The sequence below is a fragment of the Triturus cristatus genome, chromosome 3_2, assembly GCF_964204655.1.
Source record: "Triturus cristatus chromosome 3_2, aTriCri1.1, whole genome shotgun sequence".
In the NCBI taxonomy this organism is placed as follows: domain Eukaryota; kingdom Metazoa; phylum Chordata; class Amphibia; order Caudata; family Salamandridae; genus Triturus; species Triturus cristatus.
The window spans coordinates 1,029,168,869-1,029,185,197 of record NC_140584.1 but is presented as its reverse complement, the minus strand read 5'-3'; the positions used below and the strand labels follow the sequence as shown (position 1 = coordinate 1,029,185,197).

The following is a 16,329-nucleotide window of genomic DNA, read 5'->3' as shown; positions in this document are numbered from 1 at the left end:
CGGACGCCTTCATCCACTGAGCCACCAGACCCGGTATGCACATCTATCTATCTATCTATCTATCTATCTATCTATCTCTCTATCTCTCTATCTCTCTATCTCTCACTCTGTCTCCCGCCCTATCTATCTATCTATCTATCTATCTATCTATCTATCTATCTCTCACTCTGTCTCCCGCCCTCTCTATCTATCTATCTCTCACTCGGTCTCCCTTTCTCTCTATCTATCTCTCCGTCCATCACTCTGTTTGTCTCCCTTTCTCTCTGTCTCTCTCTCCGTCCATCACTCTGTTTGTCTCCCTTTCTCTCTGTCTCTCTCTCCGTCCATCACTCTGTTTGTCTCCCTTTCTCTCTGTCTTTCTCTCCGTCCATCACTCTGTTTGTCTCCCTTTCTCTCTGTCTCTCTCTCCGTCCATCACTCTGTTTGTCTCCCTTTCTCTCTGTCTCCCTCCCTGTTTGTCTCCCTCTCGCTCCCTTTGTCTCCCTCCCTGTTTGTCTCCCTCTCGCTCCCTTTGTCTCACTCACTGTTTGTCTCCCTCTCGCTCCCTCTGTCTCACTCACTGTTTGTCTCCCTTTCACTCTGTCCCCTCCCTCTCTCTCTCTCCCTCTGTCTCCGTCTCCCTCCCTCTGTCTCCCTCCCTCCCTCTGTCTCCCTCCCTCCCTCTGTCTCCCTCCCTCCCTTTGTCCTCCCTTCCTCTCTCTGTCTCCCTGCCTCTGTCTCCCTCCCTCTCTCGGTCTCCCTCTCTCCCTCCCTTCCTCTCCGTCTCCCTCCCTCTCCGTCTCCCTCCCTCTCTCTCCCTCCCTCTGTCTCACTCACTGTTTGTCTCCCTTTCTTTCTGCCCCCCTCCCTCCCTCTCTCTCCCTCTCCCTCCCTCTCTCCGTCTCCCTCCCTCTCTCTATTGCTCTCTTTCCCTCTGTCTCCCTCACTCTGTCTCCCTCCCTCCCTCCTCCGTTCTCCCTCCGTCTCCCTCCCTCTCCCTCCCTCCCCCTCTGTCTCCCTCTCTCTCTCCCTGTCTTCCCCCCTCTCCCTGTCTTCCTCCTCTCCCTGTCTTCCTCCTCTCCCTGTCTTCCTCCTCTCCTTCTCTCTCCCTCCCTCTTCCTCCCTCTGTCGCACTCTGTCTTCCTCCCACTGTCACCTCACCCCCTGCTCTCACTCCCTGCTGCCCTCCATCACCTCACCCTGCTGTCCTCTGTCACCTCACCCCTCGCTGACAGCTTACAGGGAACGCACACGGCCGCCGCACCCAAGTACTTCACAGGTCTTTTAAAGGCCATTTACTTGTTAATGAGGCTTTGTTGTATTTCACCTCTTCTTAGCGCCCCTGCATCTCCACTCATTCAGAGGGGAGACGCAGGGGCGCTAAGAAGAGGTGAAATACAACAAAGCCTCATTAACAAGTAAATGGCCTTTAAAAGAATCGCCCGGCCTCACAGCTCCGCGCTGCTGTAACCGGCGGTGTTCGCTGACAAGCACAGGGCACAGGCACTATGTCTGCAAGGTCCGCGGGCCGCCAAGGAAGGCTTGCCGGGCTGCTGACGGCCCGCGGGCCGTACTATGAGTACCCGTGGGTTAGATAAAGGCCCCACCAATTTGATTGTGTGTGATTATTTGATAAGAGAAGAAACATTTGAGCACATTTCCTGCAAACCCCATTCTGTAGTCCGGTGTCTTCAGAAGGGCGATATGTTTAACAGTGTTGAAATTTGAGGATGATCATTTATTGTTATCACCCACAGTTGGAAGGGAGTTGAGCTATGATAACATGATCCAAGTGGGTTCCGTAGGTTCCTTATGTCTTTTCCTCGCACTTAAACCAAGATACCACTGTATGCTGCAGTTCCAGTGATCTGCTCTTCTTTGAAACACGCAGAATGTTTACCAGCGTCTGCTGCGTTGGTGTCTAATTGTTTGATCCTGCACGAGAGGACTGGCCTCGTCAAGTATTCAGGCTCAGACTTTCTACAGGGGAACTTGGAAGTCAAAGAGTAATTGAACCCCAACCTATACCATGTTGCAGGTTTTGGGAGTCCATTTGGGCATAGATGGTTTTTCTTACACGGTGGCAGTCATTCTCTTCTCCCATTACTGTTGTGTTATGGTCATTTGCAAGGTATTCATTTAGAAATGGTTTGCATGTGCTTGACCATTGGATGACAAATCCTGCAATCTTGTATCCCATAACAATTAATCAAGAGGTAGAATTGTGTACCTAGTAATATAATGTTTGGGCTGTAGTAAGAACAGTTTGCTGGCCTGCTTAAACTGTGACTGTGTAGACTTGTCCTTGCTTTTGCTTCCTAGGGGTGTTAGGCTAACCTTTGTATTTAAAGCTGCAACCCTTCAGTATGCTGCTCATGGGCCTGGCTACAAGTTTTCTATAGAACAGTTTTAATTGTTATCTTGTTATTTGTATGTGTATTGTGACAGGGTAAAGAATAAGTAGCCACACAGCCACAAACATAAAGGGAATGTAGGACTCAGACACAAGCCTACTTTTCCTGAAACACTGCAGAGCGCGTAACATATTCGTTTTTTGAAACTGGTTCGACGTGTGGGCTAGATATCATGTGGGTATACATTAATGGATAGCTTCAAAGCATAGGCTGCTTGTAGTCTCTATTATGTCCTATTTTTGCCTATAGCTAATGTTTTATATTTCCATGAGCCTGGCAGCTCCGTCCAGCAACAAGGTTATACCAAAACCATGACAAAAGAAAACAGCCATTGACAAAACCGAAAGGCTGGCCGCCTTCGCCAAATCCATTAGCTTTACTAATGCTTGTTTCTTGATGGCGTGTGTGATGTCCAATGTACCTTAGGGACCATTGCGACTCTGTGGGTTTTGTAGAAGTGAGATTTTTATCTGTCTCACTGGTGCAGGGACACCCTTAGTTCACAAAATGAGGATCGACACTGGAGTGGAACAAAACACAAGTTTATTACAATTCATGAGCGGGCTCCGTCATACAGACACTGCAAGTGTCTGAGAGGGAACTGACTAGCATGGTTTCAAACCTAGTATTTATACAAATGTGGTACAGTAAGACAAGTACTAAAACCCCTTTGTCATTGTTATATAATGCTTACATGCTGAACTGTTGAATCCTGATAAACCCCTTCCCACATCACTTTCATAGAAAGACAGGGGTGGGTACAGGCATTGGTGGGCTTGTAGATAGGAACTTCTGTGTGCTCGGGGCCTTTCGGCAGGCAGGGCCTCTACTCTGGCACGTAAGTATTATCAGCACAACCAGCTTTAAGGGAACACGTAACTTCTGACTTTGCAAAAGTCCTTGCAGAAACACAATATGGGGGCTGGTAGACAAAATGGAAGAGAAGTAGAGGCTAACTTAACAAAATACATTTTTTACCGTTTAACAGTGTGTGCCTGAAATTGTTCATTGTTTTTTGCCAGGATTCAATTCCAGTGATCATGGATGATTCTATTGCATGTGGGTATGTGCTTGGATTAGTTGTTCTGCTGTTACTATTATTAACCATGTTTGTGTTGACTTTTATAGTTGATGCACTGTTATAACCATGATCGACCATGTGTGAGTGTACAGACTTGCGGGTGTATAATGACTTCCTTATGTCTATTTTTTCCTGTTGGTATTTTATTTGTGAAGAGGAAAGATGTGTACTGTCTGCATGATCTTATCTGTTGTTTCCTTTCTCCAGCTGTCTTTTCTTGAGCTATTATCTTAAAAAAGAATGTTAGAATGTCATGGAATTAGAGTGTGAAATGTGGCATAGATGTGTGTTGTCTTTAGTATATTCAGGGTAGTTGGTGGGAAGCTAAGCCACCAATAAGTTACTTCTGATGGGGCTCTAGGTAAATTCTGGTTCATATACCCCATAGAGTCAGAACCAGAAAGATTTTAAAGTTAATTAGTGTGGTCAAAAAAGGAGCTTATAACCGCCAACTATGAAACCTAATGGTTAAAATGAGTGTCAATTCCTGAGATGGGATTATTTTAAACTAAGCTGCAATTTGCCATGATGCATACGAGGAAAGACAAAAAATTAGCCACTTCTGGGAGAGGTAAATCAGATGAGATTGAAGATTCAGCTGCGATTGGGGGCAGAGAAACACGTTGTAGTAGTAAAACAAGGCTCAGTGTTTTGTAAACTAGAATAATTAAAGCCAAGGTATTTACTGATACTCTAGGAATGCTCAAGTGACTTTGTCTCAGAATGTGTTGTAGGGTGGGTAATATACATGTGAGTGTGCTGGCTCAATTTAAGATGGAGTTTGAGTGGTTGTGTGAGGCAGGAGGTAGTTTAGCTGATAAAGACCTCTGATTGGTTGCATCTGATGGCGCTGTAAAAATGTGTGTGGGTTGCATAGATTTTATGAGTAAAATCTATGTGGATTCGCTTATTGTTCTGAACGTTAATGAAATATTGGCCATGTTGAAAAAGGCAGAGTGACATTTCACATTTGTTCTTTCTTCAGCATACCATCATCCTACCATTTAACATCAATTGTTGCACCATGTTGGATCTAATAAAAATGGATGCTATTTGGTCTTGTACATGCTTCAGCGATCATTTGGGGAACTAAGCATTACGTTTTAGAAAATAATATGGTTGTGAATGATTTCCAGGGTTTCTGCTATACTATTTCAGAGGAGCACATGACACCCACATCCGTGGGGTGCTTAGAAAATTGGACAAAAGTATGCTTATCATTAGAAAAGGAAGAAATGCTACTTTAAAATCAGTAGATTAACGTAAACTGAGCGCACAAATGTGAAACCGATGTTCTTTGGTAAGGTGAACCAAAGGTAGTGAAATATCTGGACTGGCACAGAGGGATAAGGGCCAAAGAAATAGGAGCAGTAAATGATCCGTTAGTCAATAAATTCAAACATCTTACTGTTTAAGGAGAGCCATTTTATCGTCCATTGTTACACTCGTTTGAGCTAGTTATATTTGGTACTCCCTGAGTTTGAGTTATATCTGTTTATCATCTGTATGTGTGGGATCCCAATGATGTGCTTCAAAATGTATGCTAATGGGGCAAAATATAAATTGAGGAGACAGATCTTTGAGAAAGCAGAGATTTGGTGACTTCACACTTGATAGATTTTGTCTTTGAGTACAGTGCTCAGTTTCACTTAATGAGTATGGTTGCCCATGGTCTCTAGCATGGAGTACCTCCTTATCTGATTTGAACGGTGGTTCATTCTGTGCCACAGCAGGAATTAAAGCCTACTGAAGTTACTCAAATTTTCATGGATTTTGAGATGGATTTAATTTCAGTGCTTTTGTGATGCTTGAAAGGCCTTTAGATGGTGAGGATCCTAATTAGAGTTTTTTAGGAGGGTGTGACAATGGAATGTTGAAGTCTTTTTAATATTATGTTTGTGGATAGGATGGTGTTGATGTTGGTACGAGAGGAGTAAGGCCTCCGTTGGCTACCTTTACATTTGTGTGAGGTGTAGATATTTTGAACATAGAAGGGATCTGAGCATTGGCATCTAATAGTCAAGACAGGACTCTACTGAATGCAGTTAGTTGACTTCTGGGATCGGTTTGGCAAAGCTGGACATTACTAGACTATAACTTTGTAGAGTAATATATTTCTTGGAAAGATAATGATTTGGTTGGCTTGGGTATCAGTGTCCGAGTGGACGAAGTTAAAGAAGGGAATTTCAGGGGTGAAGAATGAGTAGCTGTTGTAATTCCAGATGTTGGCTCCCACTATTTATGATGACACCACTCCCTTGCTTGCTCTGTCTTCACTAATGTGATACAGAATAGATACTCTATTGGTCATTGATACTGTAGGAATGAATTGGAGAACAGACAGGAAGGGGGTCAAGTCACATCGGAGAGCAGCACATTCATCGATGTTTCTAGCTCAATTTTTTTAACAATATTACTGTCCATGAAGCTGAGTTGTTCTTACATAAGAACAGAGGTGCAAGAGTTCAAGTGCTAGTAAATGTATACTATTATTCTGTCAGGAACATTAGAATTAAGTAGATGAGTTTTGAAATCCGATCAGACTATGTAGCACGGCTTCAAGTGCAAATGGGAATCTTTGGTCGGAGTGTGATGTAGACAGGTTTTTTTTCTACAGCTTTCATCTTGTTTCTGACTGACCGTTTTTTTAACGAACAGGGAGAAGAAATGGGTGACAGTTGGAGACACTTCTCTGCGGATTTTCAAGTGGGTTCCTGTGGTGGATCGGAAGGAGGTGAGTGGTGCATTTGCACTGAACACTTAAAGGATTTCCCTAGCAGTTACTGGATAAAAGAAAAGCTTGTGAGTGGATAAGGAGACTGGGATAAACTTTAGCTTTGGCTGCCTCTGGTCAAGGTACATACCTCTGGTCCTCTCAGACTGCCGTCACACCCCAGTTCATAGCTTATCTCACCAAGCCACCTCCACTAAGTGCTCCAGTGGCTGCTTTTGAACTCTGGCTCGAGACCCACTAACCACCACTACACCCTGTTCGTAGGCTCATCTGACTATACTGCAGTCTGTGTCTTTTTTGACCACCCTTGAACCCCCACCTCCGGGCTTCTCTGAAATTGTTGTGTCTGCCCCCTTCCCTATTCGGACCACCATTAAATCCCTATTATGTGTTCCCCTAGATGTATTGCAAATGATCTCAAGACTTAACACTTTTGTCCTTTTAAATACCATAGTACCGTACATTTGGACCTCCGCTGATCACTATTAAACTATAGTTATAGGCCTGTCTACCCATATTGTACTTGAATTGAATAGTTGAGGTGCAATGTTAAAGAGCAGGGAATGGTGAGACACCATTGCACCTACTACTCTAGGCACCTCTAAACATCATTACATCCAAGATCAAGGCTCCTCTAATCATAATGCCTCTGCTCCTTTGACCACCATTAAACCACAGCTCAGAGGCAATGGAGATGGAGACCTTACTTGATCTACACTCTGTGTTCTGCTTACCACATGCTTCTAAACCGTGAGCTTCTCTGACCACCTCTGCACTTCAAGTGTGGACACCTCTGACCAAAGTGTCCAATCACAGTATCCTGCTACAGCATGCATATTCTGAAGTCCAACAACCACCTTACTTTACTAGATTCATTTTCCGTTACAGTGAACTGTTTTTATAGGGCAGATAATGCAGGTCCTGTCTGGAGAAAATTAGCAATATTTTTGTTGTCTTCTGTTTCATGGCACTTAATCTGAAACCAGTTTCGAATGCTGTCACACAGCTTTCCGGAATCATCTTAAAATTGAGTAACTCTGAGTATTTGATAGTCATTTTAAATTTAAAAGATGTTACGTTGGACCACTACTTAAATTTTGGAAATAATGGTGTTCTCTGTGAAAGGCCGTCATTGATTCAGCTCCTATTTAAGCATACTGTAAGCATATTGATTTCTGATGCAGCAAACTAATCTCTTAAAAAAATCAAGAGGGTCTTTGGTTGTAATCGAACAGTTTCAGCTTTTACCGTATCCTAATATAGTACCACTTTTGCCTCAAACCACAAATACAATTTATACATAAAGGGAACCGATGCTTTACAGTACAGTTTATCTGCAAATTTAAAACCTGGCCTTCATGGAGCCTTTGGATTCATCTTCTTCTACTTGCACTTTCTAACATTTTGTTTATTTATTCGAACTTGACTTCCAGAATCCTTTCTTTTTTTAAAGTGTTACGTTCTGTGTATTGCTATTACTAATTCTAGTTATCCGGCATAGTGTGTAGGTCCTCTTATTCCCAGGATTTTCATCAAAGATTCAACATTTTCAATAAATGCTGCCTTGGCTCTTCACTAGCGGGCTCCTTTTCATAATCGTTGTAATTCAACTACGGGCCCCTCTTATCTTCATTGTGTCTCTACTGTTAGGTTCTGTGATTATCACCACATCCCATGTTTGGACTCCGATGATCACAATTATTGCCCATCGTTTGGCCGATCGCAAGTCATAGTACCTGAATTAAGTGCTCTAATAACAACTTTCTTTCATGGCTCTTATCACTACTGCCTGCTGTGTGCCCAAGTTTCGGACTGTATATATGTACTGGCTGCTCAGCCTACTACCGCCCTCACCCCAGGACTGACCCACTCCAACCAACTACTTTTACACATCTCCGCTACTATGGCACTAAGCTTCTGAGCCCCTCCAACTCTAATTATGCTAAGTTCATCATATTCAAAGTTGATTCTATGAACTGTCGCCAGTGCAACCTTTGTAGTTTTTTGTTGTTCTTTTTTTTGTAGAAGGTTAAAGCCAAGTCGAGCAACAACCCAGTGAGTGAATGTAATGGGTTAACAGCAGACCAAGCAACAGCTGACAATTCTTCCCTTCTACTGGAATTCCATGGTAAGTCTTTCCCAGTTAATCCTTTGTGGGGTTGCTATATCCCTTTGTCTGCCTTAAAATCGTTGTCATCCGCTCTGGGGTGCTAATGTCCACCACTGGTTTCTGTAATTGAGGTCATTGTACCCGTACATTATAATATGTTAGATCTCCCCCTGTCCTTACAGGAGAGACTGCTGCCAGCAGATCCCGAACCCTCATATTTTTCTCTTAACAGATGAAAACAGTAACCACAGCTCCCTGTCAGATGGGTATCATGTGAAAGTGGAGAGCAGCACTAACTCTAGCCCCAGCCCCCAGCTCAGTGAGTCGTCAAGTCCTCCACACATGTCTGACTTCCGAACAGATGACTCACAGCCACCAACACTTGGACAGGAGACCCTGGAAGGTAAGTGTATCTCATTATCTGGTGTAGAAAGAAAGGCACTCAGGGACCGAATAACTAGGCCTTTCTTTTGCAGAGCTCACAGTGTCAAAAGGAATTACGAGGAATTGACTTTATTAGCAGCTAAGGTACTAGCAGAAGCAATGTGACCTTTGCTGACAAACACAGTTCAGAGTTCTTTTAAGGAAAAATGTATACATTCTTTGATATTTGCATGATGTTTTTAACTCATATTAGTAATTTTGCACCTCATACAATCACTGTCATCGAACTATCCCCCCTAGGGGAGAGAGTAGAATATTAGGGTAGTTTTATATTCTATTCACCTGATGACTTGGTAGCTTTTCAGTGGTTCAATTATTGTTGCATGAAAAGATAGGTGGGCCCCATGTTTCACCCTCTTCAGCTCTCTTACTGCTCTCCTGAGGCTTGATTACGTATCGGGCAAACTCTGTCATAGTGACTGACACACCTTTTGTGTGTGTGCTGCTGTGCAGATTGAAATAGCAGATCGGATTATGAGTAAAGAATGTACCACACTGATCTTATTTGTGTACTCCACTGCTCTAAGGATAGTTCTGCTGTAACTAATGAGGGGCAGTTTCAAAGGTGGCAGACTGGCAGTAATTCAAAGTGGGGGCTGGTACCTTCCTACCATTCACAGGCAGGTGCTGTGTGTTGTCTGAATGCACTTACCTGAAATCTAAATCCAGTAAGAGTGATGAAATATGCAGCACTTCCCGTATCCACGACCAACCGTGAACAATAGCAATATGATGGTTAGAATTACACCCAGGGAAAAGGAATAGGGTAAAAGAGAAAACAGAGAAACTGGGTAACAACACTCTGACATATCAGTCTACTGGCATCTATGTCTATGGGTTGTCGAGGGATATCTTTAATACCTTTTATCTCTGTATAGAATCATCAGACACTTGCTATAACACATGATACACCTCCATATTCACTCTATGCCTCAGATTCTCTGGGAGATTGTTAGAAGTCTCCCATTCCTGTATGTGACATATAAACAGGCTCTAGTGATTAATTGTACTTGGGTTTGGATAAACACAATTTCCTTCTGTTTTGGGAGTTAACATTCGCTGGTTCTGATATACATTCACTGTAGTTTCTTAAACTGTAACGTAAACAAACATTCATAAGGATGATATCATTCATTATAATGCCTTTAAATCTTTTTAAACACATGCACTACCTTTATATACACATAAATGCTTAGTGAAAATGTAAACAGTCTTTGTGAGTGATAACGATCCTATCCATTCCTCACATACCTTAGAATCCAAATGTGCAACAAAAATGTATATTGATACTCCCTCACATTTAACTCTGAAAGCAGTACTTTAAGTTATTTACATAATATGACCTAATTCCTGTAGAATGCTTCTCTGTATTCTGCTTCAACAACAAGGCCCTGATTAAGTTCTTGGTGGACGGGTTACTCCGTCACAACGGTGACAGATATCCCGTCTGCCGAAATATACATCCCATAGACTAGGAAATAATGGGGTTTATATTTCCGCAGATGGGATATCCGTCATCGTTGTGACTGAGAACCTGTCCATCAGGATCTAAATCAGGCCCACAGCCGTCAAGGTTGATACAGAGTATCCCGATTGTCTAGCAAGGATGTAATGGAACATGCAGAAACTTGTACTTGTTATCTTCAAAATGGCCATCGCCAATCCCAAACATCTTGACGGTTTTGTGGCTTTGTGGAAAATGTAGTATTAGAGGCATATGAGCTGCAGATTACACACTGTGCTTAGATCGCCATCTGGTGTTGGGCCCGGATGTTTGCAGTTGTTTTTCCTCTTGGAAAGTCTTTGGAAGACACGAGGTATGTGACTCCTCCTTTGGATCGTATTGCGCATGGGCTTCGGCTCCATCCTCAGATTGTTTTTTTCTGCCATCGGGCTCGGATGTGTTCTTCGTGCTCCGGTTCCGAACCATTTTCAGTTCTTCTGATCGGCGCGCAATCCTTCCCTTTTCGTGGTATTGTTTCGATCGCAATCTCCACACTCAACGCGACCCTCATCATTCGAAGTCTTCAATTCCGGTCGTCGACGAAGGCCTTCGGGCCTACGTGGGCTCCGGTCCTGGCTGATGGAAAGGACTCCATTTAAGAAGTGTCCTCTGTGGGTCGAAGTTTCCCCACACCGATCTCCATGAGGTGTGCAACCTCTACCTCTTCCCAGAACACGAGGCAAGAGACTGTCCGGCTTGCAAATCCTTCCGTTCGAAGGCATGCCTGGCTACGAATTTTAGGGTTCAAACCCGAGATGCAGAGTTCCATCCTTAACCACCCCTTTGACGAGCAACATCTGTTTGGCCCCAACGTCGACGCTGCCATTGAAAAAATGAAAAAGGACACCGACACGGCAAAATCTATGGGAGCCTTGCAGTCGCAACCTCCCAGGCGCTCCTTTTGCCGCTCTTCCTTTAGAAGCAACTCCAGAGGTTACTCCTCCGACAGCACCTCCACTTCCTATAGGGCCCCTACCCAATCAACCTTCACTAGGGGTTACCAGAGAGGCGGCTACAGGGGTAACAACAATAAAGGCAGAGGCAAAGCTAACACCTCCTGTTCTGCCTCCACCCCTGTCCAATGACTTCCCTCTACTTCCCCCCCCCCTCCCAGACCATCCCACTCCGGTCGGGGACAGACTCAACAATTTCCTGCCTGTCTGGACTACCATCACCTCAGACAGATGGGTAACACAAATAATTCAGTCAGGCTACTGCCTCGAACTAACATCTACCCCCCAAACATTCCACCCAAACAGCGCCCAATGTAACAGGAACATTTGTCACTTCTAAAGCAGGAGGTAATCTCCCTCCTACAAAAGAGTGCAATAGAACCAGTTCCTGCCCACCAACACTATATAGGAGTTTACTCCCTATATTTTCTCATACCAAAAAGGGACCTCGGACCCCTAAACCACTACATACACTCAGACCATTTCCACATGGTCACACTACAGCAGGTACTTCCCCTACTCTCCCAGAACAACTTCCTTGCCACCCTAGACCTCAAGGACACCTATTTCCACATCCCGTTCACAAAGCTCACAGAAAGTTTCTCAGATTTGTAGTGGACGGTCGACACTATCAATTCAAAGTGCTCCCATTCGGAGTCACCACAGCACCACGGGTGTTTACCAAGTGCCTAGCAGTTGTGGCAGCACACCTGCGAAGACAACACATCCACATCTTCCCATACCTAGACGACTGGCTCATAAAAGCCAACTCATACAACAGTGAGTACAACACACTCACGCCACTATCCAACTACTTCACAAACTGGTCTTCACAGTAAACCACACAAAGTCCCATCTGCAACCGTCCCACGTAAAACAATACCTCGGTGCCACCATAGACACCTCAAAAGCGCTAGCCTATCCCAGTCCTGCCTGTTTAGCAAGCATTCAGGCTCTACGCGCCAAATTTCAACCGGAACACTCTCTTCCAGCTCGAGTGTTCAGGCAACTTATAGGAATGATGGCCTCTTGCATATTCATAGTACCTTACGCACGACTCCAGATGCGTCCTCTCCAAGAGTGCTTAGCGTGCCAATGGAACCAGGCCCAGGGTCAATTGACAGATCTGGTGTTGGTAGACGGTCGTGCCCATCGCTCTCTGCAGTGGTGGACCACCAAAAACCTTTCCAAAGGGCGACCGTTCCTGGAACCGGTTCCTCAGATAGTACTGACAGCGGACGCATCGCTCTCCGGCTGGGGAGCTCACCTACTACATCACACCATGCAGGGCAGGTGGACGCCTCAACAAAAGTTACTCCACATCAACCATCTGGAGTTACTAGCCATATTCTTAGCCCTAAAGGCCTTTCAAACACATGTCTCAGGCAAGGCCGTCTTAGTCCGCACGGACAACATGACAGCCATGTACTATATACAAAAACAAGGTGGCACACACTCTCCGCAGCTCTCTCAGCTAGCACAGAGCATATGGAGATGGGCCATGCCCCCAAAAATCTTTCTCCTAGCCCAACATGTTCCAGGAGTCCAAAACACTATGGCCGATCTGCTGAGCAGACAAACACAACAGATCCACGAGTGGGAACTCCATCCACAAGTTCTTCACCCGTACTTTCAAATCTGGGGGCATCCACAGATAGACCTCTTCGCCACCCACGAAAACGCCAAATGCCCAAGCTTCGCCGCCAGCTATCCACACCCATCGTCCAAAGGCAATGCGATATGGATGAACTGGTCAGGCAGATTTGTGTACGCCTTTCCGCCTCTCCCACTCATTCCATTAGTGGTACGCAAACTACAACAACAGTCCCTCACTCTCATCCTAGTAGCTCCAACTTGGGCCAGACAACTGAGGTACACCACACTGCTGGAACTGTCTGTAGTACCGCGCCAAAAGTTGCACCTCTCTCCACGCCTCTTAACCCAGAACCATGGAGAGATCAGGCACCCGGACCCAGCTCAGCTCAACCTTGTGATCTGGCTCCTGAAATCCTAGAATTCGGTTATCTAAATCTTCCCCCTGACTATATGAACGTAATTCGAGAAGCTAGACAACCTACACTAGAGCTTGCTAAGCAGCCAAGTGGAAACGTTTTGTGGTCTATTGTCACAACAATAACTTCAATCCCCTAGATGTGTCCATTCAACACATCATAGGCTATTTACTACACCTACAAAGATGCAACCTAGCCTACACGTATATTAGACTGTACCTTGCGGCCATAGCAGCCTATCTACAAAACAGACATCTATCACTTCATGGAAGGCCTCAAAAGAATAATTCCCCCCAGAATGCCACCCTCACCTGTGTGGAACCTAAACATCGTTCTCACCAGACTAATGGGGCCTCCCTTTGAACCTCTACACAAATGTGAACTTCAATTCCTAACATGGAAAACTGCTTTTCTGGTAGCCATTACTTCCCTCAGAAGGATCAGTGAGATACAAGCACTCGCCATTCAAGAACCTTTTCTGCAAATGCATCATAACAAAGTTGTTCTCCGCACTAATCCAAAATTCCTCCCTAAAGTCATTTCTCCCTTTCATCTAAACCAATCTGTGGAACTGCCCGTAATCTTCTTGCAGCCACAGACCATTGCAGAAAGAGCTCTCCACACACTAGATGTCAAACGAGCCTTACTGTACTACATCGAGAGAACACAACCCTTTCATAAGACCAAACAACTGTTCGTATCTTTCTCACCACCACACAAAGGCAACCCCATCTCCAAATCTGGGATAGCTAGGTGGATTGTCAAATGCATACAGATTTGCTACCACAAAGCCAAACGTATGCTCCCTGTTCCCCCTAAAGCCCACTCTACACGTAAGATAGGGGCTTTCATAGCATTTTTAGGAAACATTTCCTTAGATGACATCTGCAGAGCAGCTACATGGTCTACACCGCACACTTTCACTAAACACTATTGTGTAGATGTGCAAACTAAGCAACAAGCTAGTGTGGGCCAGGCTGTACTCAAAACATTGTTTCATACCACTGCAACAGATACTGGTGGTCGCCGCTAGGAGTGAGTACTGCTATATAATCTATGCACAGTGTGTAATCTGCAGCTCATATGCCTCGAACGGCAAATGCTACTTACCAGTATGCATCTGTTCTTGGCATGTAGAGCTGCAGATCTACACACGCCAATCCGCCTCCCCGGCTACCTTTATCTGTTCCAGTTTATCTTATTTAGATACAGCACACATGGGCATCTGCACTGCTTATTACTACGCTCCATCATTTCCCTGCTGGCGAAAAACAATCTGAGGATGGAGCCTAAGCCCATGAGCAATACGATCCAAAGGAGGAGTCGCATACCTCGTGACTTCCAAAGACTTTCCAAGAGGAAAAACAACTGCAAACATCCGGGCTCAACACCAGATGGCGATCTATGCACAGTGTGTAGATCTGCAGCTCTACATGCCAAGAACAGATGTATACTGGTAAGTAGCATTTGCCTTCCCCTTTATGTTCACAGAGGAGGAAATCGTTTAAGACTGATCATAGATGACTGTGGTCCCAGTCTTTCAAAATGAGTTTGCTATGCCATCACCAAATAGGACAATTCTGCTTCTTCACAAATTACAATTTCCTCAGAGGCATTTCTTTACTAGTTACATTTCTTGAAATGCTGGGTACAGAAACTTTGTGACACTGGCAGGACCTGTCTATCCCCATCTAAAGTTAGCATTCAGCCTCTTACGGGTGGCATCTGAAACTCTCAACCTCAGTCTGGTCTTGCATTAAGATGGGCTAAAAGAGATAGTATACATAAATTCCATTATTTTCCTATTCTAAACACTTACCTCTGAAGGAGACCTCTGCAATCCTGCCTGAATGCTCCACAAATTGTGGCTTTGTAAGTTTGGGATGATCAGATCATTCTCCTTTCCTTGCGCAGCTGCCTCTGCAGGATGGTATTACTAGATTAAACCTGTTAAGTGTGTCCTTTCATGGAGCCGGTTCCTGAGATAGCCGTGGTGATGAATGCTTTAGGGACCTGTCCAGCTAGGGTCTCTGTGGCTGAATGCACATTATCTTACTAGATTTCAGAGCGGTTACACTTACCTTATTAGCCTTTAAAATGGAGAAATCTATTCAATACTCTGACAGACAACATAGCAGTCAAGTAGCTCCTAAAAATCATGTAGTACAACATTTCTCAAGGTATGCGTGTGAGGCCTCCTCATGCCACAAATCTAGAATAAATTAATCTAGAGTCACTGTCAGAAGAGAGGTGATGCTTTTCATTGTGATCCTGAAAGTAGATGGAGGAGCGGGACGGAGGCAGGGCCAGAGATTGTCTTTTGTATGTGAGCAGAGGTGGTAGGAGAGAGGAAGGCTTACATATACATATTATGCGTGCCTTTCCCTGTACTTTGTAAGAGTAGCTTTGTTTCCTTTAACTCTTTCAGAATCCGTCCAACCAGCATTGGAACACGGAGCAGAGCCTCCAACTCTCATCAAGGAGGAGATGGGATTCAAGGGCGCAAGGTTACGGGTATGTGAATGGCATTTATTGTTTTAAGTCATTATCCTGTTGAGGTTTTAATGCACTGCTGCATAATAATATGGTGAAGTTGTCTCTGATAAGAGCTCTGTACCAGTCAGAAACATTTGGTTCTGAGCCCTTCTAACAGGGCATTGTATAAAGCCCATGTTAATAGATCAAAGGTGTGACACAGACCAATGGTGCAACCTTATCAAGTATGTGGTCCTCAGTATATAGAGGGATGGCACAGGGAGTTTCCTCCCAGGCCACAGAAAATGTGTCAAAAAAATAAAATTAAAACAAGCATTGGCATAGCCAATAGGTCTCGCCTTTGGGACCTTATAAGTGTTTAGCCATGCAACCATTGATATTGTTGCACCAAGGATATTGTGCTGCATAACTAAATACTTGTAAGGTCCCAAAAGCGAGACCTATTGGCTATGCCAATGCTTGTTTATTTTAAGAGGGAGAGTACCGGCACTTCTCAAGAGAAATGCAATACTTTTAATTGGAGAGTACTGGCACTTCTCAGAAACATGCAGGTACTCTGCTATGCTCGCTGTGTGCGTTGTTCATCTCTTCCAGATAAGGCA

At 44.4% G+C, this 16,329-nt stretch overlaps 1 protein-coding gene across 2 annotated transcripts in view; it reads left to right on the top strand.

Annotated features, from left to right (window-relative positions):
- BCL7B (BAF chromatin remodeling complex subunit BCL7B) overlaps positions 1–16,329 on the top strand; it is a 90,834-nt gene that overhangs the window by 57,563 nt on the left and 16,942 nt on the right. For both annotated transcript variants that reach the window (XR_014980051.1, XM_085649668.1), the window contains exons 2-5: positions 6,133–6,208; positions 8,234–8,336; positions 8,551–8,721; positions 15,660–15,745. Coding sequence is in view for 1 of the 2 variants with exons in the window: in XM_085649668.1 (XP_085505794.1) it covers positions 6,133–6,208; positions 8,234–8,336; positions 8,551–8,721; positions 15,660–15,745 (436 nt within the window). In the remaining variant the exon portion in view is untranslated. The remainder of the gene's footprint in view (positions 1–6,132; positions 6,209–8,233; positions 8,337–8,550; positions 8,722–15,659; positions 15,746–16,329) is intronic.